Source organism: Herpailurus yagouaroundi, unplaced genomic scaffold, assembly GCF_014898765.1.
Source record: "Herpailurus yagouaroundi ecotype Mexico unplaced genomic scaffold, PumYag 189, whole genome shotgun sequence".
Lineage (NCBI taxonomy): Eukaryota > Metazoa > Chordata > Mammalia > Carnivora > Felidae > Herpailurus > Herpailurus yagouaroundi.
In genome coordinates this window covers 13,373,441-13,392,642 of record NW_024412420.1, presented here as the reverse complement: position 1 = coordinate 13,392,642, position 19,202 = coordinate 13,373,441, and the positions used below count along the sequence as shown (strand labels likewise).

The 19,202-nt window shown below is 57.5% G+C and overlaps 2 protein-coding genes and 1 non-coding gene across 11 annotated transcripts in view; 2 read left to right on the top strand and 1 right to left on the bottom strand.

Annotated features, from left to right (window-relative positions):
• Positions 1-291: 291 nt before the first annotated feature.
• Positions 292-365, top strand: TRNAN-GUU (transfer RNA asparagine (anticodon GUU)). The gene has a single exon. It is a non-coding gene; the product is annotated as a tRNA-Asn (tRNA).
• Positions 366-3,882: 3,517 nt separating this feature from the next.
• On the top strand, positions 3,883-15,631 carry PCGF2 (polycomb group ring finger 2). 6 transcript variants are annotated; one of them, XM_040497350.1, is made up of 12 exons: positions 4,424-4,793; positions 9,710-9,765; positions 9,932-10,083; positions 10,704-10,800; positions 11,100-11,155; positions 11,238-11,288; positions 11,489-11,597; positions 11,790-11,844; positions 11,934-12,032; positions 13,309-13,389; positions 13,933-14,041; positions 14,262-15,631. In XM_040497350.1, exons 1-12 carry the CDS (start codon positions 4,635-4,637, stop codon positions 14,273-14,275), a joined length of 1,038 nt encoding a protein of 345 aa, XP_040353284.1. In that variant the 5' UTR covers positions 4,424-4,634; the 3' UTR covers positions 14,276-15,631. The 6 variants fall into 6 exon arrangements, with proteins under 6 accessions (XP_040353282.1, XP_040353284.1, XP_040353281.1 ...); XM_040497348.1 differs by lacking the exons at positions 4,424-4,793; positions 9,710-9,765 and adding an exon at positions 3,883-4,068 and having other exon boundaries at positions 13,933-15,631; XM_040497347.1 differs by lacking the exon at positions 9,710-9,765 and having other exon boundaries at positions 4,711-4,793; positions 13,933-15,631.
• A 216-nt stretch (positions 15,632-15,847) lies between these two features.
• Positions 15,848-19,202, bottom strand: part of LOC121044886 (protein AF-17) — a 30,939-nt gene continuing 27,584 nt past the window's right edge. For 3 of the 4 annotated variants that reach the window (XM_040497339.1, XM_040497341.1, XM_040497340.1), the window contains exons 20-22: positions 18,872-18,928; positions 18,187-18,306; positions 15,848-16,239 (exon numbers count right to left, since the gene is read on the bottom strand). In XM_040497339.1, the coding sequence (XP_040353273.1) occupies positions 16,060-16,239; positions 18,187-18,306; positions 18,872-18,928 (357 nt within the window). In that variant the 3' untranslated portion in view covers positions 15,848-16,059. The remainder of the gene's footprint in view (positions 16,240-18,186; positions 18,307-18,871; positions 18,929-19,202) is intronic. The other variant, XR_005797525.1, reaches the window with a different exon arrangement.

Below are 19,202 nucleotides of genomic sequence, written 5' to 3'. Positions count from 1 at the left end.
CCCACGTATCCCCCAAGACTCAGGTCACCCTAAAAAAAGGACGTTTCGGGCTTTTCCATCTTCTTATCTTCCCCTAAGAGCGATCCAGAGGAAGCCCCGACTACCCCTCCCAGAACCAATAGAGGAGGGACGTAAAGGTCCCTCCTCCTCCCTTTCCTTGATTGGGACCCTTTCCTTTCTCCCCAGGGCCTGACTGCTTTCGCCCCGATTGCAGGGTTTCCGTTGGATTCCTGCGCCGTCATAGGCTCGCTCCCATTGACTCGGCTCACCGCCACGCTGGCAGTTGTCGCAGTCTCTGTGGCGCAATCGGTTAGCGCGTTCGGCTGTTAACCGAAAGGTTGGTGGTTCGAGCCCACCCAGGGACGCTGCCTTTTTTTTCTCCCCCCCCCCCCCCCTAAAAGAAAAACCTAAGCGGTATCCTCCCAACATCTAAGATGCCTAATTCCGTTTTGAAACGGCAGATGTTTTTATCTATAGCAAGTCAGAGGGTCATTGTGATTGAAAATTCCTTGATGTTCGGTCAATGATGGGATTATTTCTCCAGCACTTTCCTCCACCGCCTACCTCCCACCCCGCCCCCAGGCTGGATTGCAGGAAAGGCAAAGACAGAGGTTTTTGTCTCGCTGTGCAATACGTTTCAGGTTGCATTTTTCGTAGGATTAAGAATGAATTTACAGTGGAGGTGGGACAGTTTTCCATTGTCTGCCTCAATCGATGTTACCCTCTCGAAATACTATGTTTGGAAGGGAAGAAAGTGGCGCCAGAGACAAAGGCAGGAAGAAATTGTGGGATGAAGCAAAAGGTGAGAGACAACAACAGAGCGGTGATACAGAGAGACAGAAAAGGGAGATGACAGGGAAATAGGTGCGGTGAGTGGAAGGAAGACACCGAGAAAATGTAGGGAAAAGAGAAGCAGTTCATATGCGAAGCCTCCAAAAAAGGAAAACAACAACAACGAAACTATTTTTTCTAGAAATACAGAGCAGTGGGGCAGAGAAGGAGAAACAGAAGCAGAAACTGACAAACGACGTTGTCTTGGGGAGAGAGAAGGAGCGAAGGACACAGAGGCAAAGGCAGTCATAAAATCCCCAGAGGAGCCACCCTCTCCTGCCCTTGTCATCATCTTCTAGGGGATCTTAATTTCACAGTAGCTCTTGGCATGTGCCAGAAATAATTAATTAGATTTCCCAGCGTTCCTGCCCTCTGGAGGCTTCTAGTCTGCGCCAGACACAGTGATTCTTCTGATGAGAAGTCGTCAGCTAGAGACCCCTGTGAGGTCGTACAACTAGCACAGAAGGCAGGGGAAGCATTGGCACCTAATGGCAGCCGGAGGCACATTCCAGGATGAAGAGCTAAGCAAGGGACTCAGGCAGTTCTCTTGGATATCTGGTTTCTCCTCAAGATTGGGCCCAAAGGACACCTCTTGTGAAAACCTTCCCCAGTGCTTACCCACCCTTACCAGGTGCTCACAGGGCTGGTGCGGGCAACCTGGAGGGATACCCAGTGCCATGGAAGCTAATGGGACAGGCTATGTAAACCCACTGGGCCGTGAGCTCCTTGCAGGCTAAAGCCTGGCTCATCAGCTTTAGGTCTCCAGTACCTAGTACAGTATTTCACATTGGTACATGACAGGTGCTTCTTTGTCAAGAGACCAGAGAGCTTCACATGTGAGAAAGACTGGCTCTCAGAAAGTTCTCCTGATAAGTCAGAAAGGCCAGGGAGGTGGGGACTGGTTGCCCAGGATGGAAACGATTAAAACGAAGTTTTAGTGAGTAGTAGGGTGTTCATCCCTCTGTCTTGTGGTTTGCTAGTGACTGATGTTTAATAACTCTCCTAGGAACGAGTGGATGGACCCGCGTGAGTGTGATGGGCCCCCTAGCTGCAACACTCCGGGATGAAAGGACCAAAGTGCGGATTTACCAGCCCTCCTCCTCCTGGCTGATACCTGTCCCCCACCACCCCCCACTCCGGTACACACACTTGGAAGGCAGCCCTAGGTGCCCCTGTGGATCGTGTGTAGGATGGAGGTCTTCGGGAAGCCCCTACAGGTTTCTCTTGCCCCAGGAATCTTTTAGCAGGAAAGGAGTGACACTCCCTGCTGCGCTCCCCTCCCCACAAGGCAACTGGGGGACAGTAGAGGATGCGCGAGTCTTCCCTGGCAGAATTCGGGTTGCTGTCGACCCACTTGCCCTGGGGACAGTGGGTGTGTCCATGCCAAAAGCCCCCTTTCCAAGAGGGGCGGCAAACTCCTGGTATTCCCGCGTAAGGACAGGGGAGTAGGTGACCGGGCTCTCTAACCCCTCCCCGCATCTTCTCCCGCGGGTTCTCCGAGCACCCCCTCTAAGAGGAAATCTCTCCCGCCCATCCTCTTCCTCTCCGCCCCATTTGGCTGCTGTGGGCTGAAGGCTGAAGCTTCTGAGGTCACTTGGCGGCCAATGTCCGCAGGTCTCCTTGTCGCCGGCCAAAGGGTGAAGGCATTCAGTCCAGGAGGGCCCGGCTTCGGGGCGGCCTGAGCTGCGAGCGCTTAAGGAAGCAGGAGGCAGGCGCTACGAAGCTTGCGGAATATTTGTCTCCTAATTTCCTAACTCGAGCCACCCACCGCCAGTGCGCTTAATGGCCCTTCTGGCCGGATAATCAAGCTCTCTGGAGGGACAGACCCGGTGACCATCTCTAATAAATCTTGAATAACGAATAAGCGAATCGACCGTCCTAATGAGGCAGGGCCCGGGTCGTCGCCGTAACGGAGTATCGATTGGCTTTCCCGGCGCCAGCCTCAGCCGCTCCTCCCTGCCTTTCCAAGCCTCCCTCTTCGTTTTCCCCTCACAGCGGGAGCCACTGGGGACGGGAGCCCGAGCGCTGGGAGGAGCCGGGAGCGACGGTCGGAGGCGGACTGGCACCAGCCGCCTTTGCGCTCGCCCGGCTCCTCCCGCCGCCGGGGCGAGGGAGGCGCACCAACCGCGCGGAGCTCGGAGCGCCCCGGCGAAAAATGCGGGAAGCAGCGCAGGGGAGGAGAAAAAGCGCGGGCCCGCTTTCGGGCCCCGGCGCCTGGTTTTCTAGTCCAGTCGGGCCTCTTGCATTCGAGCGGGTTATTGTGTCCCGGACCGGGAGTGAGTCCCGGTCTTCAGATGGTCTCCCAGCCCAGGTTACGTTCCATTCTTCTCCGCGCGAGCACGCGGGAGGCGCCAGCCTCCACCCCAGCAAACCGACCCCCCCCCCCCCACTCAGACTACCCCCTCGGCCTCTCCCTCCGTCCCCCGGCAGTTCGCTTCCCCCGGGCGCCCTGGCTGGGTCCCGGGCGGTGGCGTTTTAGAGCCAGTGATCCCGCCGCCGAGAGGGGCCAGGGGGGTGGGGAGGACACGCTCCCTTCCCACCGTTGCAGTTGTTAATTTTAAGGGAGTGTCACTTAGAGTGAATGAAAATACCCTGGACGCGTGGCCGGAGGTGTCGGGTCCCCCGCCGGAACCCAGCGCCCTTTGGTCCAGGCCGTGTAGGACTGCAGAACGAACCACATCTCAGCCCGGTCCCCCTCATTTCACCATTTTCCAGGCGCCCCAGCTTAGAGGCGGGGATCGCAGGGTCAGGGGGTTGGGGGGCACACACACAACTTGGAGGGGGGGAGGGTTAATTGCAGAGGTTAACAGAGAAGAGGATACATCCTCCAGGGTCAGGGTCTGTTTGGGAAGAGTGAGGTCGCATCCTAGTTTAGGGGGCCCCGCACCCGGTGTGCGGGCAGCCGCGTTAGCCTCTCCCCCTCCTCCTCTTCCCCTCTCCGCAAACACCCTGAAGGAATGAGGTCACGTGGGTGAGTAGTGGGCGGGACCTACTCTTGTCTGGAGGAAAAAAAGCCATTTTGTACCCCCCCAGCCCCGGTCCCTCCCCTCCCCCCTCCGTCCCCTCCCCTCCCCTCTCTCCCTCCCACCCCAAGCCGCTTTCACAAACTCCTTTCTTACCGTAGGTTTCTCCCCTCCCGCCGCCAGAGCGAGCGACACGGCTGCGGCCCCCCTCCCCCCCCTTCCCTCCCTCCCTCCCATCCCCCCCTCCCCGAGACCCACCGGACCCCGAACCCAGGTAAGTGGAGGCAGACTCCCTGTCCTTTCCTTCTCCGCAACTGGAACGGGGCTGGGGGGCCGGTCCATCCCTCCTTACACACCCCTGCGGGAGGGGGAGACTCCGAACCGGGCCTGCTTCTCGCGTCCCCGCCCCACCCCGCCAGCCCCTATCCTAGCTCGCCCCGTCCGCCTTTCTTTCTCCCTTTTCTCTCCCCTTTTCCCTTTCCTCCCTTCCAAGATGGCCGAAATGGATTCCCCCTTTTAGCGATTTGGCGTCTCCCTCGACCACCACCTCTTTGTGCCGCAGCCCCCTCGCAGACCTGCTCCTGAGGTAGCGAGGGGGAGGGTCCGAGGCAGCCACCAGGGCTGTGGGCTGCGCGCGGGGCCGGATCTCTGCCCCCCTCGCCCGCCCCACGAGCCACAGCGGCCTCTGGCCCTGCCCCACTACCCCTTTCGGTCTGGGGAGGGGTCGCTCTCTGCTTCTTCCGTGGGCACTGGGGCGTCGTGGACGCGCAGGGACTTGAGACCGGGAGGAAAGCGACATGCCTTTTTGATCGCTGCGGGGCCGGGGGAGGGCGCTCCTCCATGCCCGGGTCCCCGGCCTCTCGGGCACCTCCCCCAGCGGGTCCCTTTCCCCCCAGCCCCGGACTGGGCGCCCCGCCCCCTCCTCGAACCACCCGGGCAGAGCCTCTTTCTCCGGAACACCCCTCCTTGGGCTCCGCCGAAAGTTTGACTCTAGGGAAGGTAGGAACGGCCACCCGGTAACTGAGGTCCCTGATCCTCTGACCCAGGCTCCGGGGGAAGCCCGGGAGGAGGGAGGAGAAGGGAGAAGGGGGGAGAGTTATCGCGATATTTCCCATCGCCAGCGGAGGCAGGAGGGGTCTGACCGACTGGCCCCTCTTCCACCGAGGAGCCGGGCTGCCCCCTCCCTCCCCCGGCCCTCCTTCCTCTAGCTCTGAGGGGGTGGGACCTCTTGGCCAGCAGACACCCCTGCCCCTCCTGTCTCCACAGTGGGCCTAGGCATGCCTCTCCCCCTCCCCCACTGCCCCCATCTGCCCAGAATTGCTTCGGATGGCTTGAGGTGGGGAAGGAAGAGGCCTGGGGGTGGTGGATTTGCCTGTAAATATCGTGGAAGTGTTACCCCTCGCTTCTTCCTGGTCTTTGTCTCTTAGAGGAACCCCCACCATACGTATATATGCCTCAGTCTCTCCTGAGCTCCCTGTTGCTTGGGGGGCGAGAGGGGGGGAAGTAGGGGGTTTGTCTCCTGGTTGTCTCCCGCTGTCTTCTGATGCCTCCTTCTCTGGGCCTCTCGCAGTTTGTATCTGTTCCTGAAACTCATTTCTCTTCTTCTCCCCGTCTCCACTCTGCTCCAAGGTGTTAGTACTTGGAGAAGGAGCATAAAGCCGGCTCTGTTGCAGCTTTTGGGTAGGGAGGTTTTCCCAGGGGCTCCCTGGTTTGGAGTTGGAGGTTGTGGCCTTAGAGCTGTCTTTGGAATGAGGCCGGAAACAGACCCCAGGTGAGACCTGGGACTCAGTATCCACCCTGTGTGGCTTGAGTGGAGTTCAAGTTGGAGTCTTTGGGGGTGGGCAGGAGGGCGGGGGGGCTCTCTGCTGCCCCTGGCCTTGCCTGAGAGGTCTAGGTTGATGGAGCTGTTGCCATGGAAATGGAGACAGCCTGAACAGGAAGAGGCTACATCTTTGTGCAGGTCAGATGCCCACCCTACTCCTCCAGCCTCTGGCCCCCCGAGTGGAGGTTGGGAGCTGCACTGCCTTTGTTGCTGGAAGACTTATGTTATAATTTATCCTGGGTGGACCGGGGATGCACAAAAGGTTAGTGTGTATTTCCAGCTCTGGTTTCAGGCAGGGATGTCAGACGGTGTGCTGCTGGGGTGGGTGGGGGTGGCTTATACATCTGGCAAGTGTGGGCCTGGCTCTGGTCTGGCTGTATGTGTGATGGGGTGTGTCTGGCCTGGTGTGTGTGTGTGTGTGTGTGTGTGTGTGTGTGTGTGTGTGTGTGTGTAGTGTCTGTCTGGCCTGGTGTGTTGTGTGAGAGAGATGGAGGGGGTGTGTCTGGCTTTGTGTGCCTCTGTGTATATTCGGCAATGTGTAGCTCTGGGTGTATATTTTGGGTTTTGTCTTTGTTTGATCTTAGGAAGCTGAAGGGGGAGAGCAGAGAGGGGACAATGAGCCCGGCTTCAGGAGACTAGAGGATGTTTTTGACGCCGCTGGCAAGGAGGGGCAGGTCCCGGGGTCAAGGATCAGGGAACATTGAGAGGTTGACATTGTCCCCAGGCGGACCCCTGTGCTCCCCCTCCATACACAAATACACAGAGCTTGTGCAGTTGGACCCACACAGCTACCAGAGGAATGCACCTAGTACATTCTGGCTCACTGTGCTTCCATGGAGCCTCAGTTTCTCTAACTGTTCCGTGGAAGTGGGGTGAGGCAATTAGTCTCTGTCCCTCTTCCTACTTCAAGGTGAGAATGTGTGCTGATGGTCATGTTTGGGCCAGACTCTGACCTCCCCCAGAAGGCTCACTGAGCAGTCTTCTAAGGAACCTGGAGTCCTTCTGCCTTCCACCTGCCTGGATGGAGTCAGGCCAGGCTTATTGGTTTCTTAGATGAGAGGGGAGCCTGGCCTGGGTGCCAGTGTGTAGAGAGCACTGGAACAGGAGCCAGGCAGTTTCTACTCCTAGGACTGCCACTGCGTTACTGCATGACCTTAGCTAAGTCACTTCTTTCCGAATTTCCTCATCTGGAAAATGAAAGGATTGGACAAGACGCCTTCTAAGATCCCTTCTACTTCCGCAGTTCTAGGTGTCTGCATGTGACCTTGAGTGACTTTTCCTAAGACCTGGTGATTTTCTAGTGGGGAGTGGGGCTAATTTCATGTGCAGGAAAGGCAGAGCAGAGACCTCTGGGTTATCAAAGACAGCCAGTTTTGCAGAAGAAAATCAAAACAACACAAAACAAAAACAAGAGAGCCCTAAAGTGCAGAGAGCTTCCAGAAAAAGACTGGCTAGAATGGAGAGATGGGGGTGGTCTCTAATTAGTAGGGGCTTTGAAGAAGAGGAAAGACAAAGCTCAGGCTTGAATGGCAAGGAGGAGCTGGTGCTGGGTGCTGACCCGAGCTCCTTTCTTGCCACTGTGGCCAAGACCCGGATCCCCAGGGGCCAGGATGGGCTGCGCAGCCATCATGCCCTTGCAAAGAACAGTGGTTTGGGGACAAAAGGTGTTGAATGACTTGGCTGCAGTTGGGCATGGGGGACAGGGCACAGGTCCACTGTGGTGGTGTCAGTGGGACTGACCTGTTAAGGCCCCCAGAGCTCCACAGAGGCCACTTCCAAATGGCCCTTGGCTCCCTTTTCTGCTTCACGGAACTTCTCTGTCTTTCTCCCTCACGCCGTTTCCCATCTCCCAACCTCTTCCCTAACGTGATGACAGCCAGAAGCCCAGCCACCGTCACCCCTCTTCCGTCTCCTTCCCACGATACACCCGCCAGTTGCAGCTGGGAAGGAATTGGGTGTCAGGTGTGGGGGGCGAACAGTGGGGGAACCAAGCTCCTGTTTACAGTTGTTCTTGGCACCTGCTGGCAGGGCCCTGCAGGTAACCATGGCAATCAGGTGAGGAGCCAATCAGTGCTTCTCCCCACCCCCAGCCCCAGAGGTAGCAGTCTGAGGCCCCTGGGGATAGGGTGGCGGGAGCTGGGAGTGCGGGCGAGGGGGGCCTGCTCTTACACCAGACAAGGAGGAATATTTCTATACAGTCAGCTCCACAGCTCCTTCCTTCTCCCGCGCATCTAGAAAGGAGCCTGAGAGATGATCTTGGCCCGAATTCTCACCAATGCTCACGGAAGTGAGAGGGTAAAGGTCACGGCCCCTTGCCTAGGAACTCCTGCGTGTTGAGGCCACAGTCTACCTGGCAGGAACTGCATGCAAGTTCTTAAGAGCCAGTGTGTGTTGTGAAAATCCAGCCAGTGTGTGAATGAGGTGACTGAGGCAGTGGGAAGCGCCTGTGTGTTTTGTGTGTACGTACGTGTGCGTACGTGAGAGGGAGAGACAGAGCCGGGTGTGAGATGCGCTGATAGCAACCAGCATCGACCAGAATGTGTTGTTTCTGTCTGTGCGTGCACACAGAGGTTCATTTGGATACACACACACACGCACACACACACACACACGCACACACGCACAGGTCAAGCAGTCGTACAAAGTAGTTTTGGAAGTCCAGACATCACGTACACATCCAATGGATATTACACACACTCAGCGAGACAGCCACTTGGAGTTTGTTCTCTCCTCTGGATGGTTGTAATAATATTTGGGCATCTTGCCAGGGACAGGGTTACTATGGAAACGACCAAACAGTGGAGTAGCCAGCAAGCCTTCTGCGTAATTGTTAAGGGGGGAACCCTTGCAGGGAGGCCGGCCTAGGCCGCCCTCCTTGGGACAGGAGCTCCTTTCCTTCCTTAGGCCGCTGTGTCTCTGCTGGCTCTCTGGGCTTGCTTGGTCCCCTCTGTCTGCCCTGCAGACTTGGTGTCTCTCCTGCGTGTGGCCTTTGTGTCTGTCTCTCCATCTCTTTGGGTCTCTGGCCAGCCTCTGTTGGCTGTTTGGGTCCTGGCCAAACTCATCCTGGGGTCTCTATAGAAACTGTTGATCCTGGCTGTGAATTTCTGGTCCTAGAAAACCCAATATGGTGGCTTTAGAAATCTCTCTGGAAAGGAGAGAAGGGTGTATGTTGTGAAGGAGTCATTGGGGCTTGGCCACTCTCCCAAGCCCCACGCCTTGGGCTTTTACTCTGGGAAAGAGGAGGGAGGGAGGGAGGGGCCTTCCCTTCTAGGTGCAGGTTTGGTTTTTATACCGAGAAGTTAGGCATATCAGCCAATTCAGAGTTGGGCTCTGACTGACCTCCCAGGTCCCTGCCAAGGCCTGGCTGGGTGCTCGGGGCTGCTGCAGAGAGAACTTTCTGCCCTGCTTTGGCGGGCATATCTCTGAGAGCCTGTGATGTGTCACTGGACAGCCTGGGGACAGGCAGCCGGAGTGGCAGCAGTGTCCACGTGGAGAAATTGCTGTGTGTGCCTGGGAGGGAGGTCCCGGACTGCGTGTGGGACCGGGGGACTTGCACGGTGGGCCGTCCAGCGGGGACTGTGCAGAAGGGGCAAGAGCAGTCTTTTTTGCCCAGGCTCTTTGCCACTACCTGCAGGGTCAGGGCTGGGGTCAGGCTGGAGCTGCGTGCTCCCAACTTCGGGCGTGTAAGGACCATCCTCCGTGTTTCCTGGCTGAGCGCCAGGCCTGGAACCTGCATGGCCAGCGTATGGTGGACGTCCAGGGAGCCACTCCGGGCCCAGTCTGGATGTAGAGCTAGGAGGACGAGGTGGTGCAGTGCTCCCTCTAAACCTAGGGTATCCCATGGCCGCAGTGTTTCCGGGACTGCCTTCCTGGGGGAAGGGTGATGGGGTGGAAGGAGGGGAGGATGGAGTAGAAAGACCGAGGCAGGGGCCTTGCACCTGGGTAGAGGGGGGTCTAAGTGTCCTCAGCTCCTAGCACTCACTTCAGTGAATGTGGATTGGGATCAGGGACATTTTGAAAAACTCTGTTCTCTTCAGTTTTCCTGCCTCCTCTGGAGAGTTGGTCTAACTTCATCTTTCCTCCTGCTCTTGAGATGGAGCCCGATGGTGTCGCTCAAGGTGGCACACGTCTCCAGAGCCCCCGTACCCGGTGAATACTCAAGAGGGGCCAGGAGGAGCCAACCCCATGCACGTAGCCAGTCTGGCCTCGGAGGCAGAGAGCAAAAGCCTTGGGCTTCGGGACAGACGTTGGGTGGTGTGGACTGTGGGAGGGGCTCTTGGGCCTCTGGGTTTCTGATTCCACTTTCATTTCTCAGGGTGACGTTCCCCAGGCCCCCTGCCCCCCACCCCGGCATCATGCATCGGACCACACGGATCAAAATCACAGAGCTGAACCCTCACCTCATGTGTGCCCTCTGCGGGGGGTACTTCATCGACGCCACTACCATCGTGGAGTGCTTGCATTCCTGTGAGTTGGGCAGAGGGGCCGCTGCTCAGGACGGGCAGTCTTTGGCCAGGTCGGAGGGGCACTGCCTGGGGAGGGCAGAGCACAAGGCCCTGCCCTGGAGAGCACGCGCGTCCGTGCACCCCGTGGCGGTCCCTGGCCGCAGAGAGACTCCTGAGGGGCAGGGGGGGAGATGGGAGGGGTCAGCCCGGAGGTTTATTTCAGGAGCTTTCACCTACCTGACCCCTCGGTTCCCTCCTCCATCCTCTGGCTGGAGCTGCAGCCCCTGAAGATGCACGTGCCCCCCCACGTGCACACTGGGCTTGGTGGCAGAGGTCCAGGACCCTGGGAGGTGTCCAGCAGGCGGGCTGTTGTTTTGTACTCCATCGGACTTGGGGCTCCCCTTCTGCTTGGTACATGACACTGGCCTGACACCCACACGCATGCACTCCCACGGCCCCTCCTCCCCCAAGGACGGAGGAGGGGTGAGACCAGGACCACGTTGAGCCTTTGAATGGGCTGAGCTGCGGGGACAAGGTGGAGAGGAAGGGATACCTGAATCTGAGCAGAGGCCGTCGGGGGCTGGTCCTGGATTACGAAGGGGGCTCTGACTCTCCTTTCTTTCTCTACCCCCCACCCCCAAGTCTGCAAAACCTGCATCGTGCGCTACCTGGAGACCAACAAGTACTGCCCCATGTGTGATGTGCAGGTCCACAAAACCAGGCCGCTGCTGAGCATCAGGTGGGCCCGGCACTGTCCCTCCCGCCCATGCGGACTCTCTGGGTCATCTGCCCTCTGTCCCTCAGCCCTCTTTGCATCCTATAGCCAAGGTGGCAGGTGGGGGAGAAGCAAGGCCCCTCCCCTCCCTCTGTGTCGTATCCGGCTTGTCTGGGCTGAGAAGTACTAGAGGGGTAAAGACCGTGCCTCTGGGGACCCTGGTGCCTGTGCCCCGGATCTAAGGAGGGGAGGTGGGAATAAGGGTTTCTGGCTGGGGAGAGCAGGGTGGGGTGGTTGCTGATGGGACTCCATGCTGTTTCCAGATCTGACAAAACCCTGCAAGACATCGTCTATAAACTGGTCCCTGGGCTTTTTAAAGGTATCTACCTCCGTTTCATCCTGCCCACAGCCCCACGCTTCCCTGCCTAGTGCTCCATCCTCACCCTGCTTTCCTCTTCCAGATGAGATGAAACGACGGCGGGATTTCTATGCAGCATACCCCCTGACGGAAGGTGAGCGTGTTCGCTTGCCTGTTCCCCTGAGCAGGTGGTGCCGCCCTGGGCTGTCCGCCCTGCACGTGCGGCCGCGTCACCGCCCCGGCCCAGAGGATGGTTGCGCTCACCACCCCCCACCGAGCTGTGAGATCCAGGGTCCTTGGTGGGGCTCCTGTCCCCGTCCTAGGCCAGCCCCTCAGCTCTCTCTCCTTCTGCAGTCCCCAATGGCTCCAATGAGGACCGCGGCGAGGTCCTGGAGCAGGAGAAGGGAGCTCTGAGCGACAACGAGATTGTCAGCCTCTCCATCGAGTTCTATGAAGGTGTCAGGCAAGTCTGAGCCACGCCTGGTTTTGGGGGTCCTAGGCCTGGCCCCCTTCCCCTAGCCCTGGCCCCCTTCCCCACCCTGGCCCCCTTCCCCTAGCAGGAGAAGGTGTCTCCAGGAAGGTCTTCTGGATGTGTGTGTTGGGGGATCCTGCCTGCTTCAGGGGTTCCCTAGCTTCATTGTTTCTCCTCCCCCAGGGACCGGGAGGAAAAGAAAGGTCCTCTGGAGAATGGGGATGGGGACAAGGAGAAGGTGAGTGCTGGGGACCTGCCTAGGGGTGGGATGCGGACTGGGAGAGAGTGCCTGGGGCGGACCCCAGCCCTTGGGTGCTTCTCCCTCAGCAGACAGGGGTGCGGTTCCTGCAATGCCCAGCAGCCATGACCGTCATGCATCTCGCCAAGTTTCTTCGCAACAAGATGGATGTGCCCAGCAAATACAAGGTGAGTCCCTGGGCCCTCTCAGAAACTGAGTGCCTGTTGTGTGGCTGCATCTGGCAATCTGTGCATCCCAGCCACTGTTCTGAGCAGGCTGGGTGACACGAGGACCTGCGTGGTTGTGTAATTGAGCTGAGTAGAAGGGTAATTGAAACCAAGATTAGGGTGGAGTAGTCTTTGTCTGTTGAAGCCAGTGTGCAGAGATGCACGGGAACCAAGACGGAGTGTACGTGTGTGTGTGTGCGCGCATTATGTGTGCACATGTGCATGGTTGCATGTTCAGAACTGTGGCAGAGGTATGTGTGCAGAAATATAGGGGGTTGTCTGGGGCCACCTGGCTGAAGGAAGGCCAGTCTGAAATTCCACTGGAGGTCTTGGACAGCACTTCTCAAATTCGAATACGTCACTGGTTCTCTAAAGATCTTGTTAAAGCATAGATAGGTTCTGCATTTCTAGCAGGTTCCCAGGTGTTGCCAATACTACTGGTCTGTGTACCACACTTTGGGTATCAAGGCTCTAGGACAACGGATCCCAAACTTTGCTGCAGATCAGAATCGTGTGGGAGCCTTTAAAACTTGACTCATGTCATACCAATTAAATCAGAATCTCTGGTGAGATCCAAGCATGTGTTGTTGTTTTTTTTTAATTTTTTGTTAATGTTTATTTTTGAGAGGGAGAGACACAGAGCGTGCGTGGGGGGAGGGACAGAGAGAGGGGGGGTGCAGAATCTGAAGCAGGCTCCAGGCTCTGAGCTGTCCTCACAGAGCCTGATAGGGGGCTTGAACTCATGAGCGGCCAGATCATGACCTGAGTTGAAGTTGGACGCTCAACCGACTGAGCCACCCAGCTGCCCCAAGCATGTGTTTTTTTAATGCGTCCAGGGTCATTCCACTGCAGCCTGGGCAAGAGCCAGTGCTCTGCGAGATCTTTCTCACCTGGGCTTTTTCTTTGCCCCCCCCCCCCCGCCCCCCCTTTATCTCTGGAGGACCTGCCAGAGATTGAGGGATTCAGACAGCTGTGTGGGTGGCGGGAGGCAGGGGTTGTTAATGATGTGGGTATCTTCTCTGGATCCTTCCTTCTCCGTCTGGTGGTCTGGAGTTCGGTTGGGACAAGCCTGACCGGGAAGTCAAACCCACCGCGAAACCCCAAAGTAGTAAGGGCATACCTGCAAGTCCCTCCTCCCCATCGCCCCACTTCCCACCCCTAGCTAGGAGCCTCTCTGCCAAACGGCTGGAGCCTTGAACCTGAACCGGGTAATGGTGTTCTCCATCTCCTCCTCCAGGTGGAGGTTCTATACGAGGACGAGCCACTGAAGGAGTACTACACTCTCATGGATATAGCCTACATCTATCCCTGGCGGCGGGTGAGCTGGGCAGGAGGGTGCAGGGCGGGGACAGGGCCGGGAGGGGAGCCCTGCAGGGTCTGGCATTGGTCTGTGGCCACAGTGACCACATAGTGACCAGTAATCACGGTTCATGCCTTGTCCCATGAGCTGGGCACGTCCAGGGTGGTCTGCCACAGCAGGCCGGCCGCTTCCGGCCGTCTTCCGATGATGGCCTCCCACACTCTAAAGGGAAAAAGGATCCTTTGGCAGGTGACATGCCCTGATTTGGGGCAGAAAGCAGGGTCGGGTGGCCGTGGAGGAGCGGATGCTGCTTCCTGCCTTCCAGCCTCTCTCCTCTCCGGTCCCTGGCCTTGCACGTTCTGTCTGCCTCTCTGGGTCTTTGTGTGCCCCTGTATCTCTGGCCTTGCTTGGTCAGTCTTGTTGGCCTATCTGCTCCTCTCCAAGGCCCGGACCCCGTTCCTCTATCTGGGCACTGTGGGGTGAGGGTTGGGTAGCTTCCTGGGTGGCCTCTTTCTCCCGACACCCTCCCCTTCACTGCCTCTCTGCCCCCTCTCCCTGCAGAATGGCCCTCTCCCCCTCAAGTATCGGGTCCAGCCGGCCTGCAAGCGGCTCACCTTGCCCACAGCACCCACCCCCTCGGAGGGCACCAACACCAGCGGGGCATCTGAGTGTGAGTCAGTCAGCGACAAGGCTCCCAGCCCTGCCACCCTGCCAGCCACCTCCTCCTCCCTTCCCAGCCCAGCCACCCCCTGCCATGGCTCTCCCAGCTCCCATGGGCCCCCGGCTACCCACCCTACCTCCCCTACTCCCCCTGCGACAGCCAGTGGGGCCACCACAGCTGCCAACGGGGGTACCTCGAACTGCCTGCAGACACCATCTTCCACCAGCAGGGGGCGCAAGATGACTGTCAACGGAGCTCCTGTGCCCCCCTTAACTTGAGGAAAGGGACCCTCTCCCTCCTTTTCCAGCCATGCCTCTCCACCCCTCCACTTTTTCTGGGCCCCTTTTCCACCTCTTCTACTTGCCCCAGCTCCTCCCGCCTTAGGGGTGGGGGGCGGGTTTTATAAATAAATCTATATATATATGTACATAGGAAAAACCAAATATACATACTTATTTTCTATGGACCAACCAGATTAATTTAAATGCCACAGGAAACAAACTTTATGTGTGTGTGTATGTGTGGGGGGTGGAGTGTTCATTTTTAGGGGGTCTTGTGTAATTTGCCCTGCTCTTATTTTGGGGGTGTCTGGCGGTGGACCCGGAGGGCCACTTGAGGCTCAGTAAAGCTCCACTCCATCCTCCTGTTTCCCAAGGCAGATGGGGTGTTGGGGGAGCCCCACCAGCCCCCAAAGCTTTAGGCACAACTCCAGCCGGCTGTGAACGGGGTCTACCCTCTCTCTTTCCCCATTTTGGCTGCTGTCCGGCCCCACCAGCACCCCCCCCCCGCCATTGTTGAATGTCCAGAGACTTGCTAAGACAGTGCCTTTTACAAATGCAGTCTATCCCCTGGTTCTGAGGAGTGAGTGGGTGGTGAAGATGGCATCTCCCTTACCTCCTCCTCTTGCAGTGGAAACTTTGTGCAAAGAATAGATAGTTCTGCCATTTTCTTTTTTTTCCTGTGTGTGTGGCCTTTGCATCGTTACCTCGTGGAAGAGAAGATTCGGGCCACGGGAGGCCTCAGCCCTTGAAATTCCACTGTGGCTTTAGCAATGTGAACTGCTTCACCCCGTTCTGCCCCTGCCCCCCACCCCACCCCGAAACTCTGACTAGCAAGGCTGGGAGGAAAGTCCCATCCGGGGGCCTGGAGTGCCGTGGAGAGGCGGAGTGGGGCTAACCTCAGACAAGCACAGACCCCAGATTGTGCCAAAGGCCAGCAGCCCTCCAGTCCCCTCCCCACCCCCAGCTGAGGCAGAGTCAAGAAAGAGCGACAGAGGCATCTAAAAGCACAAGAAGACAGAAGCCTGTAGGCTCTGACCTCTGCTCCGTCCCGCGAGGTCAGTGGGCTGCCCCCTGAAGGGCAGACCCCACCAGATTCCTGCCCACCTGTTTTCCCTCCAGTGTACATAGCTCAGATCGGGGAGGAGGTGAGGAGGCTAGACTTCCTTGCAACTTAGGTGTTTGGGGTTGGGAGCCCCCCCCCCCCATCAGGTTTGTCTGTGTTTGCACCTTGTCCTGTGTCTGAGGTGCTGTGACTGTACCCTCCTGCCCTGGGACATTTGTATCTCCTGGCTTTGTAATAAATGCTGCATACTCTCTGGACCTGTAGTTCTTTGGGGGACAGGGAAAGTGGCGGGGGGGTCCTTTGCCCTCCTCCTCGTGTCTCTCGTCTCTGGGCTCAGCCTGCCTTGGGAAACCCCGTATGGAATGAAAGTGAGCTGCTCCCTCCCTATGGCCAGTGGGATGCCCCATCCCAGGTTAAGATCCCGAGCTGGGGTAGGCCACGCGCCTCACGCCAGCGACCACAGGAGCACCATTTCTGGGTGGGTATTCTGTTTAATGCCATTTTCACCAGCAGGCGTTGAACCAGGGGCATGTTCCCCAGCTGCCCAAGAGACCTCAGGAATTGGGAGCAAGCCCTTCAGAAGCCAGCAGTGGGTACTGGGGTCCCTGGGTGGTCCCTTCTTGGGTTCAGCAGTTTCCTTCCCCACAAATGGGGTACCTGTCAGAGGCCTGGGAGCCACGCCCTCAGAGCGGGGAGCCCACTTCTGCCTTCTGCACCCGCTCACTCCTGTGAGTGCCATCGCAGTACGGGGGTTTCTGGGTGGCCTTGCAGGTACAGAGGGCCACTACACGGGTCTCCTGGGCCTTGAACTTGAGTGGGGATAGGCCAGTGCGTTGGAAGAAGTGGGAGCCATCACAGAAGGGCTGGTAAGGGAAAGAGAGAAGTTAGAGACACAACCCCACCTGCTGGGCTGAATAGCGCACAGTGTTTAGGGCTCAGGCTCCTGAATGAGACTGCCTGGGCCCCCTAGTTTTACCTCCTTCATCTGCAGTGTGAAGGTAATAGGAGAGCAGTCCCTAGGCAGTAAAACAAATAATGGTTCTTTTGCATTTTGCCTGTAGGAAGCGTTAGGTAAGTATGAGTCTTTAATGCATTAGTCTCTGGGGGATCCAGAGGGCCAGGATAAAAGGGCAGAATTTTCAAGGTGAAACAGCACTGATAGGTTTTTTGATTTTTGAAGGTTTATTTATTTATTTAATTTTTGAGAGAGAGATGGGGCACAAGTGGGGGGGGGGCAGAAAGGGGGAGAGAGAGAGAGAAGCTGGGCTCACCCGAAGGGGGAGAGAGAGAGAGAAGCGGGGCTCAAACTTACCCAATTCGGAGCTCAAATTCCCCCGATGCAGGGCTCAAACTCACAAACTGTGAGATGATGACCTGAACTGAAGTCCGATGCTTAACCGACTGAGCAGTTAAAACCCCACTGATAGGTTTTTCTAAAACATCTCTGATGGGGAGTTTGGGTGGCTCAGTCGCTTAAGTGTCCCAACTCTTGGTTTCGGCTCAGGTCGTGATCTCAAGGTTCGAGAGTTCGAGCCCCACACAGCATGGAGCTTGCTTGGGATTCTCCATCTCTCCTTCGCTCTCTGCCCCTCCCCAGCTTGTGTGCTCACTCACTCAACTCTCTCTCAAAATAAGTAAACTTAAAAAAATAATAAAGTAAAATGTCTCGGGGTCTCCACCGGCTCGTGAAGTTCATTTCCATCCACATAGTCTATGGGTAAAAACTTCTCCGTGTGGGAGACAGCCTGCCATGTACAACGCTTTAAGACTGGGGTATCAGTTTTGTTCGGCTCCAGGAAACATGGGCACACGTTACAGGGAGTGGATGTTACAGGGAGGAAGGGGATGTCCCACGGGGAACTGGCTGCCTGTTGTAGGAATATATTTCCCATCCTTCCGAAAGCTGCTCAAGCAGAGACTGGGTAATGGAAACTGAGGCCTGCCTTGACTTGCTAGTTAGTTAGGCAGGCCTCCTGACCTTGAGGTCAAGGTAGGGTAGGAGACGAGATGAGAGAAGTATACAAATAAAACCCAGCAACCTGTCCCAGAGGGCAAAATTCAAGAAGGCAGAGTGCCAGACTGTGCTAGGCCACACTATGGTTGGCATTCCCTAGAGCTGCTCCACCCTCACGAGGACCCGCTCAGGGTCAAGAGAGTGGCAAAGTAGGACTTGGGACCCTGGGCTGGGGCACCACATGACACCGCTTGGAGGCGCACAGTTCAGAGCTCAGTTTAGGAAGGAAAGGGGCTCAGAGGCTAAGAATGTGGGTCAGGTTCCTGCTGGAAGGAAGGCTCCTGGGGCGGAAGGGAGAGGAAGGTGAGAGCAGGCAAGGCGACCAAGGAAGCCCCATCACTAGAGGCTTTGCAGAAGACACTGGCAAGGGGCACCTGGGGGTCTTCTCAATGTTGGGGTCCAAAGCCTGGGAACCTTTGGCTCAGATGCTTCCTGGAAGGGGGAAGAGAGGGGGAGAAAGACAACCCAGCCTCTCTCCTATGAGCGGGGAGTCCAGACCACGCCTCCGAGGGGTAGCACCAGAAGAGGGCAGAGCCCTCTCAGAACTCAGAGAGACTGAGTTTCTCTCTGGCCTTGTGTCAAACAGTGGATACAGAGAACAGGGAGCTCAGGGCTGTGGGTGGTGGTGCTGGCCAGACAGCATTCTTTCACCCCCAGCCTCCCTTTTTGTGTGTGTGTGGGTGGGCGGGGGGAGGGGGGGAGGAAGAGGAAGGTCTTGGGCAGGAGCTCCCAGGAGATACCTGCTGTCCCAACCAGGGGTGTCATATGTTAATGACAGGGGGTAGGGGTCTCTCACCTGCTGCTTGCTGCGGCCACACACACACCACCTGTAGGTTTTCCCAGCCACCAGCTCCACCCTAATGGGTGTCTTCAAGGCCACCACGGACTTGGCTGGCGTTTTAGGGAACCATCGGGCCTGCGGCAAGGGAAGATGAAGGGCTTGGGGTCAGCCCCATGCCCAGCAAGCACTTTCCTGCCTTTGGACTTGTCCAGTTTCCCAGTGGCTTAGGGCAGGCTTCCTCTGCAAGAGGCTGATCTGATGCCACCCCACAAGGACATTCCCCCAGGTTCCCACAGGACACCATAAGGACCCTGAGCTCCAGACAGGGAAGAGATTTCAAGCCCATGTAGGCGCTCCAGCTGGCTTCTGGGCCCAGCTACCTTCCTTTCAACTCCAGGCTCCCACTTGGGGACTAGGAAGGGAAGGGCCAGGATCCTGCCAGCCTAAGCAGGGTCACCTGCACCTGGGGCTGTGTTTATCAGGCGCTGCTGTTCCCAGCGTGGAAGCCTGGCTCCCTGCCCTGTGCCCTCTGGTCACCCTACCTCCCCTGAGCCAGTGGGAAGGTGGCTACAGTCAGGGCTTTCTGAGGTTGGAGTCAGGGAAACAGGGCTGACTCTCTCGTTCCTTCTCTGATCTCTAGTTTTAGGGTCTCTGGGACTGGGGGGACTTGGGCAGAGGCAAGGGGAAACTGGGTACTTACCAGCCAGGAGGAGACGCCCCGCCTCTGATTCAGCGTCTGCAAGGTATGTAGGCATGACTAGACGGTGGTTTGGAAACACACAAAAAGAAAAGAAAGAAAAAGTCAGTGGAAAGCGTTGGACTTCCAAAAGGGTCATCTGGGAGGGACGACAGGACCTGGCGGGGAATGGGGAGGTAGCAGAAATAAGAGAGTAAGAAAAAGGGGTCACAAGACAGGAAGTGGAGTTGCTGGAAGGTGCGGGGGGCACCCAGCCTGCGCTCAGCGGGGGAGGGCCGCAAGGCGCCAGGCGAAGCGGGACTTGGGGACGCGCAGCCGCGGGACAGCGGGGCGG

Coding starts and splice junctions, on each gene's coding strand:
- PCGF2 (XM_040497345.1), top strand. CDS start 9,720: ATGGTGTCGCTCAAGGTGGCACACGTCTCCAGAGCCCCCGTACCCGGT. Junction 11,289..11,488: donor AGCATACCCCCTGACGGAAG/GTGAGCGTGTTC, acceptor CTCCTTCTGCAG/TCCCCAATGGCTCCAATGAG. Junction 13,390..13,932: donor ACATCTATCCCTGGCGGCGG/GTGAGCTGGGCA, acceptor CTCTCCCTGCAG/AATGGCCCTCTCCCCCTCAA.